The 17,801-nt window shown below is 39.2% G+C and overlaps 1 protein-coding gene across 6 annotated transcripts in view; it reads left to right on the plus strand.

Annotated features, from left to right (window-relative positions):
* The window catches only part of Chd9 (chromodomain helicase DNA binding protein 9), a 151,701-nt gene that overhangs the window by 110,459 nt on the left and 23,441 nt on the right, over positions 1 to 17,801 (plus strand). For all 6 annotated transcript variants that reach the window (XM_059264532.1, XM_059264535.1, XM_059264536.1 and 3 more), the window contains 6 exons: positions 1,043 to 1,146; positions 2,096 to 2,213; positions 3,079 to 3,136; positions 5,014 to 5,056; positions 7,722 to 7,941; positions 13,930 to 14,132. In XM_059264532.1, coding sequence (XP_059120515.1) covers positions 1,043 to 1,146; positions 2,096 to 2,213; positions 3,079 to 3,136; positions 5,014 to 5,056; positions 7,722 to 7,941; positions 13,930 to 14,132 — 746 coding nt within the window. The remainder of the gene's footprint in view (positions 1 to 1,042; positions 1,147 to 2,095; positions 2,214 to 3,078; positions 3,137 to 5,013; positions 5,057 to 7,721; positions 7,942 to 13,929; positions 14,133 to 17,801) is intronic.

Genomic DNA, 17,801 nt, shown 5'->3' on the forward strand with positions numbered 1-17,801 from the left:
TACTCCATTCAGTTTCTCCCCTTTGACTATTGAATATCAGGACACACATGCGCATGCACACATACATACACAGGCACAAGCGTGCAAACACACACACACACACACATATACACATTCCCACACAGGCATGAACACATGCACAATACACAGACACACACACACACACACACACACACACACACACACACACACACACGCTAATAACCAAACATCAGGAATGCATCTTTCAGCCTACACTGACAAAGAAATGAACGTACCTACAGGTGGCATCACTTTAGCGTGTGACCTGTGTTATTTGGAGAAAGTTTCAGGGAGAATAGTCTTACATGGTAGAGGAGGTATCCTTGAGCTCTCACCAGCCCTTTCTTACTCATGAAAACAGCCAACTTGCCAAAGCATTATGGGTTTTTATCACAGTTTGAAATAATCTGACATTGTCATTTTATGTCAGAATACTGCTTATATAAACACAAAAGTAGTGCTTTGTATGGTTTAATTAAGTTATGAATCGAAAACCTAACCTGTAAAGTGTAACCTCAGGGGCTGGAGAGATGGCTCAGAGGTTAAAAGCACTGGCTGCTCTTCCCAAGGTCCTGAGTTCAATTCCCCGCAACCACGTGGTGGCTCATGACCATCTGTAATGGGATTTGATGCCCTCTTCTGTCATGCAGGTATACAGGCAGAAAGAATACTGTGTACATGATAAATAAAGTGTAATCTCCTCAACAAAACTGATTAAAAAAAAAAGACATAACCTTTTTTTGAAACACAAAGCACTTCCTTTACCCTTTCAGAACCCAGTTTTCTCATATACAAAATATTTCAACCAGATGATTTTTTACCCAGCTGTTTGCTGCCATAACATTCCAGTGAAGCACTTCGTGTGTGTATGGGTGGGGAGACTGTGCCTGAGACCAGGCAAGAACTGCTGTTAAAGTGTATTTGTTTAGTTGAGCATAATGTTAGCTGCTGTTGCATCATTTATACCCTTTGCCTCCTTTATACATATTTATAAAATTCATAATCTTGTGCTGTTTTTAAGTGACATTGATGTTTGGGTACCAGAGCCAGACCACTCAGAGGTTCCTGCTGTGTGGTGGGACTTTGACGCTGACAAGTCACTTCTTATTGGTGTTTTTAAGCATGGTAAGTAAAGAGTGAGTGGGGAGAGAGAGCTCTTATGGACAATGGAATCCCACTGTTGCTTAGTTTATTGGTTTCCAATTACAGTTTTACTCTAGTAACACACGCATACATATAATCATTAAAACCATAGATTGTCAAACTAAGTTTGCATTCACGTCATTTCCTCAGGAGGAGGTACCATGTGACTTGCCCTCTGGGCTATTAGTTACACAGTCTCCTCCCTTCGGGAGAGTTACATGAACTATGTGTATGATCTGCTTATTCTACTTTTTTTTTTTATATGTGGTTTTTGTTTGTTAAGATGTTTTTATTTTATACGTATGAGTGTTTTGTCTCTATGTATGTGCTCTGTGTGCATGCCAGGTACCTTCAGCTGCCAGAAGATGGCACTGGATCACCTGGAAACAGAGCTAATGATGCTTGTGAGCCACCATGTGGATGGGTGCTGGGAACCAAACCTGGGTCTTCAAGAATAACAGTGCTTTTAATTGTTAAACCATCTCTCCAGCTCTGTTTTTACTATTGTCGTTGGTTTGGTTTTTAAGGTTTTACTTTGTGTGTGTGTGTGTGTGTGTGTGTGTGTGTGTGTATGTGTGTGTGTGCATGTAATATCCAAGTAGTCCAAAAAAGAATGTTGGATCCCCTGGAGCTGAAATTAAAGGCTGTTATCAACCTAATATGGGTGTTGGGAACTGAACTTGGATTCTCTCAAACAGGAACACTTTTAACCACTGGGCCATCCTTCTGTAACAGATACTTTAAAATTTTTATAAGTATTATTAAACTATATAATATTTGTGATGATTTCAAAACAGCATATTTAACCCATATGACTTAAATAAAATGTTCCTTTAACCCCAAAATATCATTCACTGTACATATAAGGAATCCTTATATTTACACAACTTCTTTCTGTCCTCTGTACCTTTGTAATTGGTGGTGCTTCCAGGTTATGAAAAATATAACACCATCCGAGCAGATCCAGCATTGTGCTTCTTGGAAAGAGTAGGAAAGCCTGATGACAAAGCTGTTGCTGCTGAACAGAGAGCAAATGATTACATGGATGGGTATGTGCATTTTAGACTCAAATTCTCCCTGTATGTTTTGTTTCCGTTCTTAGTGATGTTTATCATTTTTCTTTAGATTTATTTATTATTTTATGTGTTTGTTTGCATGTATGTATGCATAACGTTATGATTCATAACCATAGCAAAATTAGTTATGAAGTAGCAGTGAAAATAATTTTATGGTTGGGGATCACCGCAACATGAGGAACTGTATCAGAAAATGTTGCAGCATTAGGAAGGGTGAGAACACTGTTTTAGAATAGTCAGTTGACTGCTTATTTCAGAGTAGAAAATTGGTTTCTATGACCACACTGCCCTGAATGTGCGTGATTTCCTGGTGGGGATGAGGAAATATCTACTTCCTCAAAAGTCAGAAGGCGGCTTTGGATCTCCTGAGACTGGATCAACAGTTGAGAACCACTGTTGTGAATGACAGGAATTGAACCTGGGTCCTCTGCTGGAGCAACAAGTGCTCTAAACCACTGAGCTAACTTTCCAACCCAAGGTTTCTCTGTGTGTGTGTGTGTGTGTGTGTGTGTGTGTGTGTGTGTGTGTGTGTTGTGTGTTGTGTTTGTAAGATCATGACCATGTGCGTAGAGGACATGGGTCAACTTCAGGTGTTATTTTTCAGGACATGCTTACCTTGTTATTTGATCGAGATCTCTCATTAGGGGCTCACTGGTTAGACTAAGCTGGTAAGCGAGCAAGCCCCATTCCCCCATCTGTGCCTCCCTATCATTGGCATCACAGGTGTGTACCACCACACCTGGCTTTTTCTAGGGTGCTCAGGATCAATTTGACCTTTAAGACAAACCAAGAAATCATCAGTCCATTACAATAACTAGAACACTTGTTATTCTAACAGGGATGTGGAAGACCCAGAGTACAAACCTGCCCCAGCCATCTTTAAAGATGATATAGAGGTATGTTTTTTATCACATTTTAAAAACCTCAATATTAAGTATTCCTTGTAAATAAGTGATCAACTTAAGTTGATATACATCACAAATAATCATTAAGATTGCCTGACATCCCCTTCTAGCCAAGATGAAGGCTGGCTTGGGCATGTATATATAATGCAGTTTGCCCATATTTTACACTTCTCAGAACTAAGAAGTACAGCATCTTGGGGAAAAAAACAGAAAACTGAGTAAAAGTCGATACTAAGGTAAATAGCAAGAGATAGAAATTATCCCTCCATAAAAAGGACTACAGTACAGGATACAGCCTACTGGGATCCCAGTTAGTGTCAATAATTACTGCTAACAGTGGGATTTCAGTAATGAGAGATTGGCTTATAAAGAGGGAAATGAAGTTGTGAGCATCAGATCAGAGGAGGATGTAGGGCCAGTGAGATGGCTCAGCATGAGTGGTACCAACTTGAATGACGGAGACCTCAATGGTGGTCAGAGAGAACAACCTCCCTCAAATTTCCCTCTGGCCTACACATGTACACCATAGTTGGCATGCACCCATGCATGCACACACTAATAAATAAAATAATACGTAAGTAAATGTAAAAAAAGTAAGAGAGAGGGAATCTACCATTCATAGTACTCAGAGCCCCCAAGGAAGATTCCCATCCCATTGTGGACTAAAATTCAGACTATACATGGCCATTGCTCATTAGATGGCCAATGAGTTACTGTGCTCCCCCACAGGAGTACTAGAAATCTCCCTGGAAGTGCTAGACATATGCTTTCTTCAGATGCCAAGGATACTTTTCCCAAGAAAAGTCTTCCTATATACATTCTTCAAGAAAGCCTTTCTAGGAGGAAGTTGATAGGAAATGCAGCTTATGTAGCAGGAGGTGGGCTCTGGAAGAGCCCATGGTGGAGCTGTGCAGTAGAGGACTTCCCCAGTAGGAGGAAGAAAAAGGTCTGCCTTTTTTCCTACAGTATCTGTCTAGTTCGTTCTACTGACAAACATTAACATCATATTGACCATCAGAGGAAAAATAGAAGCTGAGAGACAGGATAGCATGCTAGTACCTTCCATCTGCCTAGCAGACATTCCAAATGGAACGAATGGCTATCATACAGAAGGAGCACTGTGTGAAGCGGATGTCAGTTGAAAAGACATGAATCCTTGGGATTAGTAAAGTGAAATCTATATCCTGATGAAACTGTAGACACTTCAAGGTAAAGTCAAGGTAAAGGCAACCAGAGCAGAAAAGACTTGCCTGCAGTGAGGAGTTGCCATGCTTCTAACTGCATGCAGCCTGTTCCACACAGTGGAAATGAGTCATTTTTGGAATCAACTGCAGAAGCCCCAATCTAAGACAGCGCTGGGATACCCCCAGTTGAAATGAAAAGTTGAATCTACATACAAATAGTCCAAGCTAAAGAAGAGATTTGCAGTTTGGCAACTAGGACAGTGAATATGTATATCTTTGAGATGATGCACAGAATGTGAAAAGCAGCTCACCAGTATACCTCAGGCAGCTCAGGACCAAAGGAGGTCAGAGGAGGAGAAACTCATTCTGAAGGATTCATAGAAAAGGAAGTCATTTTAGTAAGTAGTGACTGATTTAAAGTGTCAGAGGAAACCGAGGAATGGTAATTGTGAGAACTAAGCCAAGAAGCCAAGTTGTATTTTGTTTTTGCTAAGTGGATTGTTACAAATTCTTTTGTGGGCTGAGGGTATAGTATTAGCTCAGTAAGTTCTGGGTTAAATCATAGCTCAGGTTGTAAAAAAAAAAAAATGTGTTGAAAGCGAGGACTCTATTATAAAAAAGTTTGCCTCTTTTTTTTCATCTTGATTCAGTTACTTTGTGACAAATGCCTGTCTTTTTTTAAAGGATGACGTTTCCTCACCTGGCGATCTCGTCATAGCAGATGGAGGTAGGTTGCACTTTTTCACTTAGTAGTATAATTTCACATCCTCATGAACTATGAGATCAACAAATCACAGTTTTGAATTTCTAATTTGTGTGAGTAATATTGAATACTGTTGTGCTTGTTATAGAAACTGTTAGTTGACTGGGAATTTAATAGTACTGTTAGTTTTTGCAAATCCTTAGCTCTGAATCCTTAGACGAGACACTTTGACTGTGGCATGGTTATTAAACTTATATGTGAGATTAAATCTTTAAATATTAATACAATAATAATGTATTTATTAGTTTCATGTGTACATTAGAGAAAAGCCTTATTACTCAGTCTCTACAAAGCTAGCTGAGCAAGGTCTGCTTTCACTGTTATTTTGTTTTGTTTTTGGTGTTTCGCTAGGTTTTGGGGTTTGGTTTTTTGGGGGTGGTATTTATTTGAGTTTTTAGACAGGGTCTCATGTAGCCAAGACTGGCCTTGAACTCCTCATCTTCCAGGTAGGATTATAGGTGTGTGACACCGGGCCCAACATTCCTTTTACCAGTTTCTAATACTAAAACAAGAAACACATTGTTGCTGAAGTCCACTCATCCCCATCTGGTACCCAGAGGAACAGTGTGCCTTCCCCTCTGAATAGTACAGCTAGGCTGGGGAAGCTGTCCAGTGTGCATGAGCATAGCTTATGGTACATATAGTTACAGTACTACACCTTAGAAATAGATTTTGCATTTTGTTTTGTTTTGTTTTTGTTAGTGCTAGGGATCAAATCCCGAGCCTTACACTAGGGATGCTGTAAGTGATCTACCACTGAGCTACATGATCAGCTCTAGGTCTTGAATGAATTAAAATTTAAAAACTGTATCATTGTCATGGTGATTTTTTTTTAAATTGTTTTGTTTGGGACATTGCCGGGGTTGGTTAGGGGATAGATAAGATCTCTTATAGCCCCAGGCTGACTTTGAACTTACTACGTAACTAAAGATGATACTGAGTATCTAATCTTCCCAGGTGCTGGGATTGCACATACATTTCATCACTCCTAGTTTTATACAGTGCTGGGGATAGAACCCAGAGCATTATGCATTTTAGGCTGTAGTAGTACTATTTCACCAGGACCGCCAGCCCATGAATAATGACTCAGAGACTTAATAATTATGAAAGCTTGGCCTTAGCTTAGGCTTGTTTCTAACAGTTCTTAAAAACTTAATAACCCATACTTTTTCATCTACGTTCTCCCATGTGGCTCATTACCTCATCTCCGTATTGCCCATCCTGCTTCTGCATCTGGCTGGCGACTGGGCCTTTGTTCTTCCCAGGGTTTTCTCTCTGTCTGGAAGTCCCACCTATACTCTCCTGCTTAGCTATTGGCTGTTAGCTTTTTATTACACCAATCAGAGCAATCCATCTTCACATGGTGTACAAATATCCCACAACACTAGGCAAGCAATCTTCCAGCTGAGCTACATTCTAAGTCTTCATAATGAATTTTTAAAATGTATATTTAAATACAGTGTTGTTCTACCTAATGACTTTAAAACTGCTTTGATTGTAAATTGATATAAATTCAATAAAAAAATTCATATTCACTTGGCTTACAATGTTCAGCATCCCATTGATTTCTGTTTGGCTTTTTTCCTTTTCTTTTTAAAATTTATTTATTTTTGTTTTATGTTCATTGGTGTTTTGCCTGCCTGTGTGTCTGTGTGAGGGTGTCGGAACCCCTGGACTGGAATTACAGACAGTCTTGAGCTGCCATGTGGGTGCTGGAAATTGAACCCAGGTCCTCTGGAACAACAGCAAGTGTTCTTAACCACTGAGCCATCTTTCCAGCCTCCATTGTTTGTTTATTTGGTTTTGGGAGTTTTTTGAGACAGGGTTTCTCTGTGTTGAGTTTCTCTGGCTTTCCTGGAACTCACTTTATAGACCAGGCTGGCCTCTAACTCACAGAGATCCCCCTGCCTCTGCCTCCCAAATCCTGGGATTAAAGGACAGTTACCACTGTCCCACTGTTTGGCTTTTAATTTATTTAAGTCATTGAATATTTGCAAGACAGTATGACTTTTAGACCTGGAATTCCGAGAGTTGTATTTTCTGTGCAGAAAAAATTCAAACATGGCTCTACTTCTGTCATATTCTTCTTTCTTTGAGCAATTCTTAAAGTTTATTGTAATGCTTTGTTGTTGGTTTTTTTGATTTGTTTGTTTTTTTGTTTTGTTTTGTTTTTCCGAGACAGAGTTTCTCTGTATAGTTTTGCTGCATGTTCTGGATCTCACTCTGTAGACCAGGCTGGCCTTGAACTCACAGAGATCCATCTGCCTCTGCCTCCCAAGTGCTGGGATTAAAGGGATGCACCACCACCACCCAGCTGTAATGTTTTTTAAAACTATAAACTTTTTTTTCTTTTGATTCAGGGTCACACTTTGTGACCCTGGATGTCCTGAAACTCACTCTGTAGACCAGGCTGGCCTCAAATTCAGGGATCTGACTGTCTCTGCCTCCTGAGTGCTGGGATTAAAGGTGCCCAGCAACTCTTTTTTCTTTTTTTAATGATGTAAGATTTGGTTGGTTTACTTCACATAATCAGATTAAAGGAAAAATTATAAAGTTTTCAAATTTTGGGAGTTTCGTCCAATATCTGCATAGGTTTTATTGTTATTGATACTAGTTTCTTTAACTATAGATGGTCAGTTGATGGAAGGGGATAAAGTGTATTGGCCAACTCCGTCAGCTCTGACTACACGGTTGAGACGGCTCATCACTGCATACCAGCGAACTAGTAAAAACCGACACATCCAGCAAATACAGCCAACTTTCTCAGTGCCTGCCAGTGTAATGCAGCCTGTTTATGAAGAAGCCACTCTTAACCCTAAGATGGCCGCCAAGATAGAAAGACAGCAGAGGTAAGACAAGAACACTAAGTTTTAATATACAGTGTCTACAAGTTTGTTCATTCTGAAGATTATGAAGTTGTTGGATTATCATTCTAATTTTCCAAAGCAAAAGACTTACATATGTATATGTATATACTCATACATTTGTATATGCAGAATTATGAAAAAAATAGCAAAGATTCTTGTCTTATATGTACAGCACATAGTTCATATTAATTAGTCTTTTCATTTTTACTAACATTGAAAAATTTAAGAAATGAAGGCATAGATAAAATTTATTCTTAGAATTTTAAATTATCAATAGATCCAAAGATTAAATTATATTAAATAGAGCTTTGTCTATTTTATTTTACATTAAAACATTTATAAAATTTAAGAGTAGGAGCTGGAGAATTGGCTCAGAGTTTAAGAGCATTGGCTGATCTTCCAGAGATCCTGAGTTCAATTCCTAGCAACTACATGGTGGCTCACAGCCATCTGTAATGAGATTTGGTGCCCTCTACATGCCGGAACACTGTATAAATAATAAATAAATAAATCTTTTTTTTTTAATTTAAAAATGGATAGAAAGCAAATCTACCTCTACTTTATAAAAGGGTAAAGTGTTGGAACTATTGTTGTTGAGGAGAAAACATTGTAAGAAATGTTAAGACAGGGAGCTTGCTGTGGTGGCACAGGCCTTTTAATTCCAGCACTCTGGAGGCCGAGGCAAGTGGATCTCTGTGAATTTGAGTGAGTTCCAGGATATGTAGGGCTATGTAGAGAGACCCTGTCTCCAAACAAAACAAAACAAGACAGGGAAGAGTCTCAACCATAAGTTCTAACTTCTTTTCTGAAAATATGTTTTCAAGATTTATTATTCATTTATTTTTATCTGTATGAGTAGTTTGCCTACATGTACGTATGTGTGTGTGCCTGGTGCCTGAGGAGGTCAGAAGAAAGACTTGGATGCCCTGGATCTAGGATTACAAATGGTTGTGAGCTTTCATATGGATACAGGGAGCCATTCTCCAAACTGCTGAGCCATCACTCCAGCCCCATGAAATTTGGAAAATAAATAAATAAATATTTGTGTGCGTGTGTGTGCTCATGTGGAGACTGGGGTCAACCTAGGCTCCTGTTCCTCAGGACACTGTCTACCTTGTTTTGAGTCTAGCTCTAGCCAGGAAGCTCCGGACATGCACACATCCCTGTCTTTCTTTCTTTTTTTGTTTTTGTTATTTTAATTATGTATATGTATGTGGGGTTGGGTATATGTACATGAATGCAAGTGCCCACAGAGGACAGAGGTGTCAGATTCCACTGGAGCTGGGGTTACAGGCAGTGTAAGTCACCTGATGTGGGTGCTGGGAATCGAACTCAGGTCCTCAGGAAGTGCAGTAATGTGCTCTTAACCACTGAGCCATCTCCATTCCTGTCTTTCTAATGCCAGTATTACGAGCCTGCACCACTTCACCAAGGGTTTTTTTAACATGGGTTCTGGGGATCAAGCTGAGACCCTGTGCTTGTAAGCTAAGCACTTTATTTGCTGATCTATTTCACGAGCCCCAAAAGCTTTAACATCTTAAATATGATAAAAATAAATGGAAAAGAACAGAGTCCATCATTAACCGGGACTCTTTGTTAAATCTGGGTCTTGAATTTTCTCTGTTAAGGTCTGTTATTATGTTGAATTTGCAGCACATTCATCTGAGGATTTCGGTGATGTGGAACCCAGTATGTTAGCCATCTGTGTTAAAATGACAGAATCCTGCGACTTCTGTCAGTAGCTCCTTGTAGCCAGCAGGTGTTGTGCAGCGATCAGCCTGACAGTGTCTGAAAACAGGGTCGGGTTTTAGGACTTTTTTACTCTTACAATTCTGATTAGGTAGTTCTTCTCCTTCGTGAGCTGTTGCTTGGACTCTAAAATTGGTGGGGAATCAAAAGTAGCCTTGCTCGTGTGGCTGGCAGCTGGTGTCAGCTTAGAGCTCACATTCTAAGGAGGGCTCTTCCAAGTGGCTAAGGCTGATGCTGCACATTATTATTATTGTTGTTGTTTTCTTCTTCTTCTTCATCTTGTGTAATTTTTTTTTAAGATTTATTTATTATGTATACAGTGTTCTGCCTGTAGGCCAGAAGAGGGCGCCAGATCTCATTATAGATGGCTGTGAGTCACCATGTGGTTACTGGGAATTGAACTCAGGAGCTCTGGAAGAACAGCTAGTGCTCTTAACCTCTGAGCCATCTCTCCAGCCCCATCTTGTGTAATTTTTAAATGATTTAAAAAATAATAGAAGTTCATTATAGATGTTTCTTAAAAATACAAAAAATTGGGCTGGAGAGATTGCTCAGTGGTTAAGAGCTTTGTGAGCCATGAGTTGTCTCTCACTCCAGCTCCAAGTGATTCGATACGCTCTAACCTCAGCCTCCTTCAAGCACACACACACACACACACACACACACATACACACACATACAAATAATTTAAAATTTTTTAAGTGGTTATAAAATATGGAAAACTAAAGAAACACAAATACATAATTATTGTTCACATTTGGTCATGTTACTTCTCTTAGCCTGCTTTCATGAAATCAAATTCACTCCCACTAGGGAACGTATGATCTTTTGTTTCACCATGAATGTACAATTACACTTGAGTCAAGCTTTCTTACCCCAAAGAGAATGAAACACTTGTGTTTGAGGAAGGTGAAGTTGTGGTGTAGAAAGAACATGTGTCTTAGAAATGATCAAAGTTGAGTTCTCATTGTATTTCAAATTTTCTGTCTTCTTTACTCAAAACTACTCCCCAGGAATTCTCCAAGTTATAAAAACATTTATCAAAATGTTCAATTTTGGCCTGGTGTAGTGACACTCTCCTTTAATCCCTGCACTTGGGAGGCAGAGTAGGTGGATCTCGGTGAGTTTGAGGCCAGCCTGGTCTATACAGTGAGTTCCAGGTTAGCCAGGAGAACATAGAGAGACCTCATAAAAAATGTTGGGTTTTGTGCACATGTGTGTGTGTGTGTGTGTGTGTGTGTGTGTGTGTGTGTGTATAGAGGCCAGAGGTTCATGTTGGTTGTCTTCCTCAGTCCTTCTGGCCTTATATATTTCTCACTTGAACCCAGAGCTTGCCTTTTGGCTAGTATAGGTAACAAGTTTGCTCCAAGTGTTCTGATCTCCGCTTCCTGAGCATTGAAATTATAGCGGACTATATAGCAAGCACTTTACACACTGAAAGTTTCAGTAGCTGTTTAACTGCCTGTTGCACAGAAATTCTGTAATTTACAGAACCACTCCTCTATCAGCAGCTACTAAGTTGATTACTTTTTTACTGAGGTATATAGCACCTCAGTGAAAGTCATATACATATTTTTAATTATACCTTAATAGCTAAACAATGATTATAGTTTATAAATAAGACTCATCTTTGAAAAAAGTGTGATAAGCTCTGTCTGTTGGCAAGGTATATAATAAACTGTTGATTGACTTAGGTATTGAGGTTGCAGATTTCTTAAAATCTATTCTCATCAGTTACAAAATGTCATTCTCCCACATTCCTGTGGTCAAAACTGTCACAGAATCAACCTAAACTAGACTTAAAGGAAGAGAAGCAGATCCCATCTCTATGGATAAAGAATTATAGTCACTGTTAATGTACTCTGTCCCCTCCCTGTAGTCTGTTAGATGTGTATTAATTTTCCTAAAACAATAGGATTTTTTTATGACTCTTGATGACTTTTATTTTGCATAGGTATAAAATGTTATGTTGTGAAGTCTAAGTTCAAGGTCCCTACAGTTAGGGTTTTCTTGTTTTTAAGGAGTATTATTATTTTTTAAAGATTTTCTTGTCATTAATTTTGTGGGTGTGTAAATATGAATGCCTTAAGAAGCGAGAGGTGTTGATCCCCTTGGAGCTAGAGTAAAGGCATTTATGAGCCAGCTAATGTGGGTCCTGGGAGTCAAACTTGAGTCCTCTGGAAATGTAGTGTGTGCTCTTAACAACTATGCCATCTGTACAGCCCCTGTTACTGTTATTTTTTTATGTGTATGGTGTTTTACCTGCATGTATTTCTGTGTACCATGTGAACGCAGTGTACATTTAGGCCCAAAGAGGGCATCAAATCCTCTGGAATTGGAGTTACAGATGATTGTGCATCAAGTACATGATGTGAATGGAAGCTGTGTTCTCCATGAAAGCAGTTGGTGCTTTTAACAGTTGAGCCATCTCTCCAGCCCCTCTTCTTTTATGGTTTACTTTGCATTTCTAACTTTACTACAATTTCCTCAGCTGAGAATGCCCTAATTAGTTTTAGTCCCCCAATTTATGTTGTCTCTTACCTGAAATATCCTTCTTCTCGTCCACTAGTCTATAACACAGCCCGTCTCTTGGAGATAAGCACATGGCCCATGTGGTTTGGTTTTCAGCTTAAATCATAGCATTTTCTCCTTTTCCTATGCCCATAGAGCACTTACTGTGCCATTACCAGGATAGTACACAAGATACTGTTGTGACATATATTTTTCTAGATCTTGTTCTATGTTGCAATGTTTGTGATGATAATCACTGTCATTTTTTATTGCTTATTTATGTCCTGAATAATGTTTTAACACACCCTTCATTTTCCAGTATATTATTTGTACCCAAGTCTATAATTCATGACTTAATTAGTTTCTCAGGCTGTATTTTGCGTCATAGTTAACATTAAGCTTTCTTTTTTTTTTTTTTAAATGTGTATGAGTGTTTTGCTTTCATATATGTATGTTCACCATGTGTGTATCTGGCATCTACAGAGGTCAGAAGGCAGCATCAGATCCCTTGGGACTGAAATTACAGATGATTGTACCATGTAGATGCTGGGAACTAAACCCAGGAACTCTGAAAGAGCAACAAGTACTCTTTAACTGTTGAGTCATCTATCCAGCTCCCCACATTAATCTTCTTAATGGAACTTTTTACATGGGTTCTGCAAACTGAACTCAGGTTGATGGACTATGATCATTAATGTATGACTGTGATAAAAATGAGCCATTAACATTTTACAATGAATTAAGCTTGTCCAGTGTTTTTCTTGTACACAATGATTCAGTGAGCAAAGCAAGGAAACTAGTGTGTAAATGGATACTATAGTATGGAGATTTGTGACTGCAATGAAAACATACCCTCTCTCAGTATCAGAAGCACTTTTATAATTAGACCTCATCTCTTTTTTGCTCTATTCTCAATATAAGATGTATCATTGTCAATTTGGAATACTTATCAGCGGGCCCCCCCTCCCCGCCCCGAAGTGCAGAATGCTCCTTTTGCTTACACTGTGCCTCTCCCTCCACCCAAACTGTAGCCTTGTCTCATCTTACTCTCCAGTGTGCCACTCACCCGTTTATGGTTCTTTTTACATTACTTTGTGGGTGGTGGTGGTGGTGGTGGTAGTGTGTGTATGTTTATGTGTGTGCATAACTCATGTGTAGGCATCAGAGAACAGTTTGCAAGAGTCTCTTCTCACTTTCTACCATCTGTGTCCTAGGGATCAAACTCAGGTCAGCATACTTAGCAGCAAGCACTGTTTTGTCCACTGAGCCATCTTGCTGGCACATTGATGCTTTTCTTGATCATCACTCAAGTCTCAATGGATACTTCTATCTTCTCTGCTCTTCTGAAATTCTTTCTTTATAACTCATGCAATAATAAATAGTATTTCATATTGCAGCTGTGTCTAAAAATACTTTGTCATTTTATTTAAGAACAGGGTCATATAATTTGTCTTCCATGTATGCTTTCTCATTTGGTAAATATGTAAAAGCAATGTCTGAAGGAGCACAGCAGTATATATCAATTGAGTTATGAATGGGTAAGTCAACTAGAATTTGAAAATTATTTTCAAGGCTAAAATCTGAATTTAACCCTGTAAAGTATTAGGTACTACAGATGTTTTAAGTCTGTGTTACAGTCGTTATTTTCACCATTAATAAATATTTTAGTGATGTTTGTATATTTTTTTTCCTTAATCTGGTTCAATATAGATGGACAAGGAGAGAAGAAGCTGACTTTTATAGAGTTGTGTCTACATTTGGAGTAGTTTTTGACCCTGACAGAGGCCAATTTGATTGGACAAAATTCAGAGCTATGGCTAGGCTCCACAAGAAAACTGATAACAGTTTGGAGAAGTATTTGTATGCATTCATGTCCATGTGTCGGAGGGTGTGTCGTCTTCCTTCCAAAGAAGGTATGTATGGGGTTTTCCCTGTATAATCAAAGAAACAAAATTATCAATATTTAGAAATTTCTAAGTTTTTAGAACTGCAAATTATGCTGAAAGACCCTTGTTCCCTGAACCTGTTACTATAATGAGGTAAAGAGACTAAAGATACACACCAGATTTTAAGAAAATAACTTGTTTAATCCTAGCACTAGATAGGTAGAGGCAGGTGCATCTCTGAGTTCAAGGCCAACATGGCCTACACAGTATGTTCCAGGCCAGCCAGGGCTATATAGAAAGGTCCTGTCTCAAACAAAAACAAAAGTAAATGAATAACTTGTGCTATGTCAGGAAAACACTGTTTCCTTTTAGTCATCCACTACCTCTGGCTCTTACCATCTTTCCAGTCCCTCTCAGTTGTAATAGCACATATAAGACTTATGCAATCTCAAGGCCAAACCCCAACATGGAGAGGGGAAATGGGCAGGATGTCCCATTCCTAGCTAAGGAGCTTTGGACAATTTAGAGTTTTGTTTAAGGATGTAGCCCCTGATAGGTCTTCCATGTGCCAGTGACTGGGCACACATCTAAGAGCATAAGGGCAGTACAAACTGTATTTGATGGGCTTTAGATAAAATAGGGACACAAAATTGAATGGGTATGGAAGCAAGTGTAGTTTTGGGAGAATTTTGAGTGAATATGATCATAACACATTGTATGAAATTCTCAAAATGAATAAAAATGGGAAAAAAACCTATGTTTAACAGAAAGTTAAAGGATTTTGTAAACAGAAATAACATATTTTGAGTCCCTCATAAAAACTGTGAAAGGGATTATTTACTAAATAATTTGCAGAGAATGAGGTCCCTGTTTTTAAAACACGTTAAAGAATTTTGGTAGGATCGTCAGAAAAGATGACAAGTGAGCTAAGTGACTGCAGGTAAGATGCTATTCTGGGATGATGTCTTCTGGGAAGCCCAGAGAAAGCACCTGTTGCCATTGTGTGAGCACTTCCTTTCAGCAGGAACTGTGCTGTGTTTAGGCCTCCTGTGCTTTCGTTTGTTTGTTGTGTTCTTAGGAGCCCAATATGTGTGGGAGTTGCTTTTCCCCTTCCACCAAGTGTGTTTGTTGGGATTAAGCTCGTGTTATCAGGCTTGTTAACAAGCACTCTTACCACTGAGCTATCTTGACAGCCCCTCGCTTATTGTCGTCATCACTCTGTGTGTGTGTGTGTGTGTGTGTGTGTGTGTGTGTGTGTGTGTATGTGTGTGTTGTTTTATTTTGAGACAGGCTCTCACTGTGTAGCCTTGGATGGCCTGGAACTTACTTTATAGAGCTTGAACTCCTGGAAACCCATCTGCCTCTGCCTCCCAGGCGCAGGGATTGAAGGCATGTATCCACCCTACCCCACTGGCCATTCTTTTTTGTTTTTTTAGACATGTTTTCTCTGTGTAACAGTCTTGACTGTCCTGGAACTTGCTCTGTAGACCAGGCTGGCCTCGAACTCACAGAGATCAGCCTGCCTCTGCCTCCCAAGTGTTGGGATTAAAGGCATGTGCCACCACCGCCTGGCTCAGCCCTGCATTCTTTATTGATTATGATTGCTAACTGCTAAATCCAATAGTCATTTATTTATTTCACAGTAAAAGCATAAGTAGCTTACTAAAACTCCTGAAATTCCACATGGGTTTCTGTTTTTACTTTTATTTCCTAACAGATTTATTGTCAATTTGGCAAAAAATATAGCAAATCTCTTGATTACCCGGTGTCAGGAAATTCAGGGTAGTTTCGGTCTTCTTTACTTCTATGGCTAACACAGTGTTAGTACTAAATAAATAGTTACTATTCTGTGTTCTTCAGGAAATAATGACAAGGAAAACAAATTGCACATATTCAGCACAGATACAGTTTAGCTTCCTAGATATGCTAACTGAGTCCTTGGATACAGACTAATTGAATTTTACCAGTTTTTTTTTTTTTAAACACATGTACATTTTAGGGGTTTGATGGTTGTTTTGAGACAGGGTCTTACTATGTAGCCTGGCTGGCCTTGAACTGACTTGCAGTCCAGACTTTTCTTGACTCAGTCCTCCTACCTCTTCTCCCAGGGCCAGGATTATAGACATCACTACCACACTTGGCCTCTACAGATGTCCGTTTGTTTTCTAGGACACCTATGTGGTACTTGAGTGTTCCAGTTGTTCCTCATCATAATATAGACCTTAATATCTTTGAAAGTATCATCTGTCATTTTGAGTTTTCATATGATTGGATTGAGTGTGTTCATTTTGTTCATTGTTGTGTCATTCTTTTTTTACTTTTATTGAAGCAAAATCTCAATTTATAGACCATGCCAGCCTCCATCTCACAGAGATCCTCCTGCCTCTGCCTCCCCAGTGCTGGGATTGAAGCTGTGTGTCACCACGCCCACTTTGTTGTGTCTTTTGTATAATGTGTTAATAGTGTCATGAGGTTTGTGCCTCCAGAACAGTACTCATTTGAATCATTTGGTCAAGGTCGTTTCTGATGTATTTTTTCTACTTTATCTTTTCCCATGTAAGTAACAAATAACTTACTTCTGCCTAGACTTTCAAAAATCTATTGGGGGGCTGGAGAGATGACTCAGTGGTTGAGAGCACTAGCTGCTCTTGCAGAGGACTTGGGTTTGATGTCCAGCACCCACACAGCAGCCAACAATTGTCAGTAACTCCAGTTCCAGGAAATCTACCTCTTCAGCCTCCTTTTGGCAACAAGAACGCACATGGTTGCACACATGTGCATGTAGGCAAAAAAATCCACACACATAAAATAAAAATAAATAACCAAAACCAGAAATCCATTGGTTGTAGTGCCTGCTGTATATTCAGTCTTATGTGCAATAGTTTTTCTGTGTAGTCCACTGCAAGGAAGAATGCTTCTTCATCTGGACTCATGTGTAGGATGTAACCTATAAACTATAAACCCAACACTTTATATTATTATTATCATCATCATCATCATCATTATAAACCCAACAATTTTGCTCAAATTTTTTTACTTTTATTTATTTTTTTTGTTTGTTTGTTTTTGGTTTCTCAAGACAGGGTCTCTCTGTGTAGCCCTATAGGTTGATTCCTATATTATTGGTTTTGTTTTTTTTTTTTTTTTTTTTTTGGTTTTTCGAGACAGGGTTTCTCTGTGTAGCTTTGTGCCTTTCCTGGAACTCACTTGGTAGCCCAGGCTGGCCTTGAACTCACAGAGATCCGCCTGGCTCTGCCTCCCGAGTGCTGGGATTAAAGGCGTGTGCCACCACCGCCCGGCTCCTATATTATTGTAATAAGACATTTTTAAAAGTGATTTCCAAGAGCCATTAACCAGATTCACAAAGATAGGACTTCATCAAAACAAATGTACTGTGAGCTAATGCTGAAGCTGAACTCCCTGTCCCCGGTACCTTGTGTGATGTTTGAATGATAGATGATGTTTCCCTCAAACATTAAAAAATCCCATTGTTGCTGGGCATGGTGGCACACACAGGAGGCAGAGGCAGGTGGAGTTTGAGTTTGAGGCTAGCCTAGTCTACATAGTGAGTTCCAGGGCAGCCAGGGCTATGTAGAGAGACCCTGTCTCAGAAAAACAAACAAACAAAATTTCTTTGTAACCTAAGTTATCTTACACACTATGAGATATGCCAGTTTCCATTTGTTTATTGGATAT

Source organism: Peromyscus eremicus, chromosome 5 (genome assembly GCF_949786415.1).
Source record: "Peromyscus eremicus chromosome 5, PerEre_H2_v1, whole genome shotgun sequence".
Classification (NCBI taxonomy): Eukaryota; Metazoa; Chordata; class Mammalia; order Rodentia; family Cricetidae; genus Peromyscus; species Peromyscus eremicus.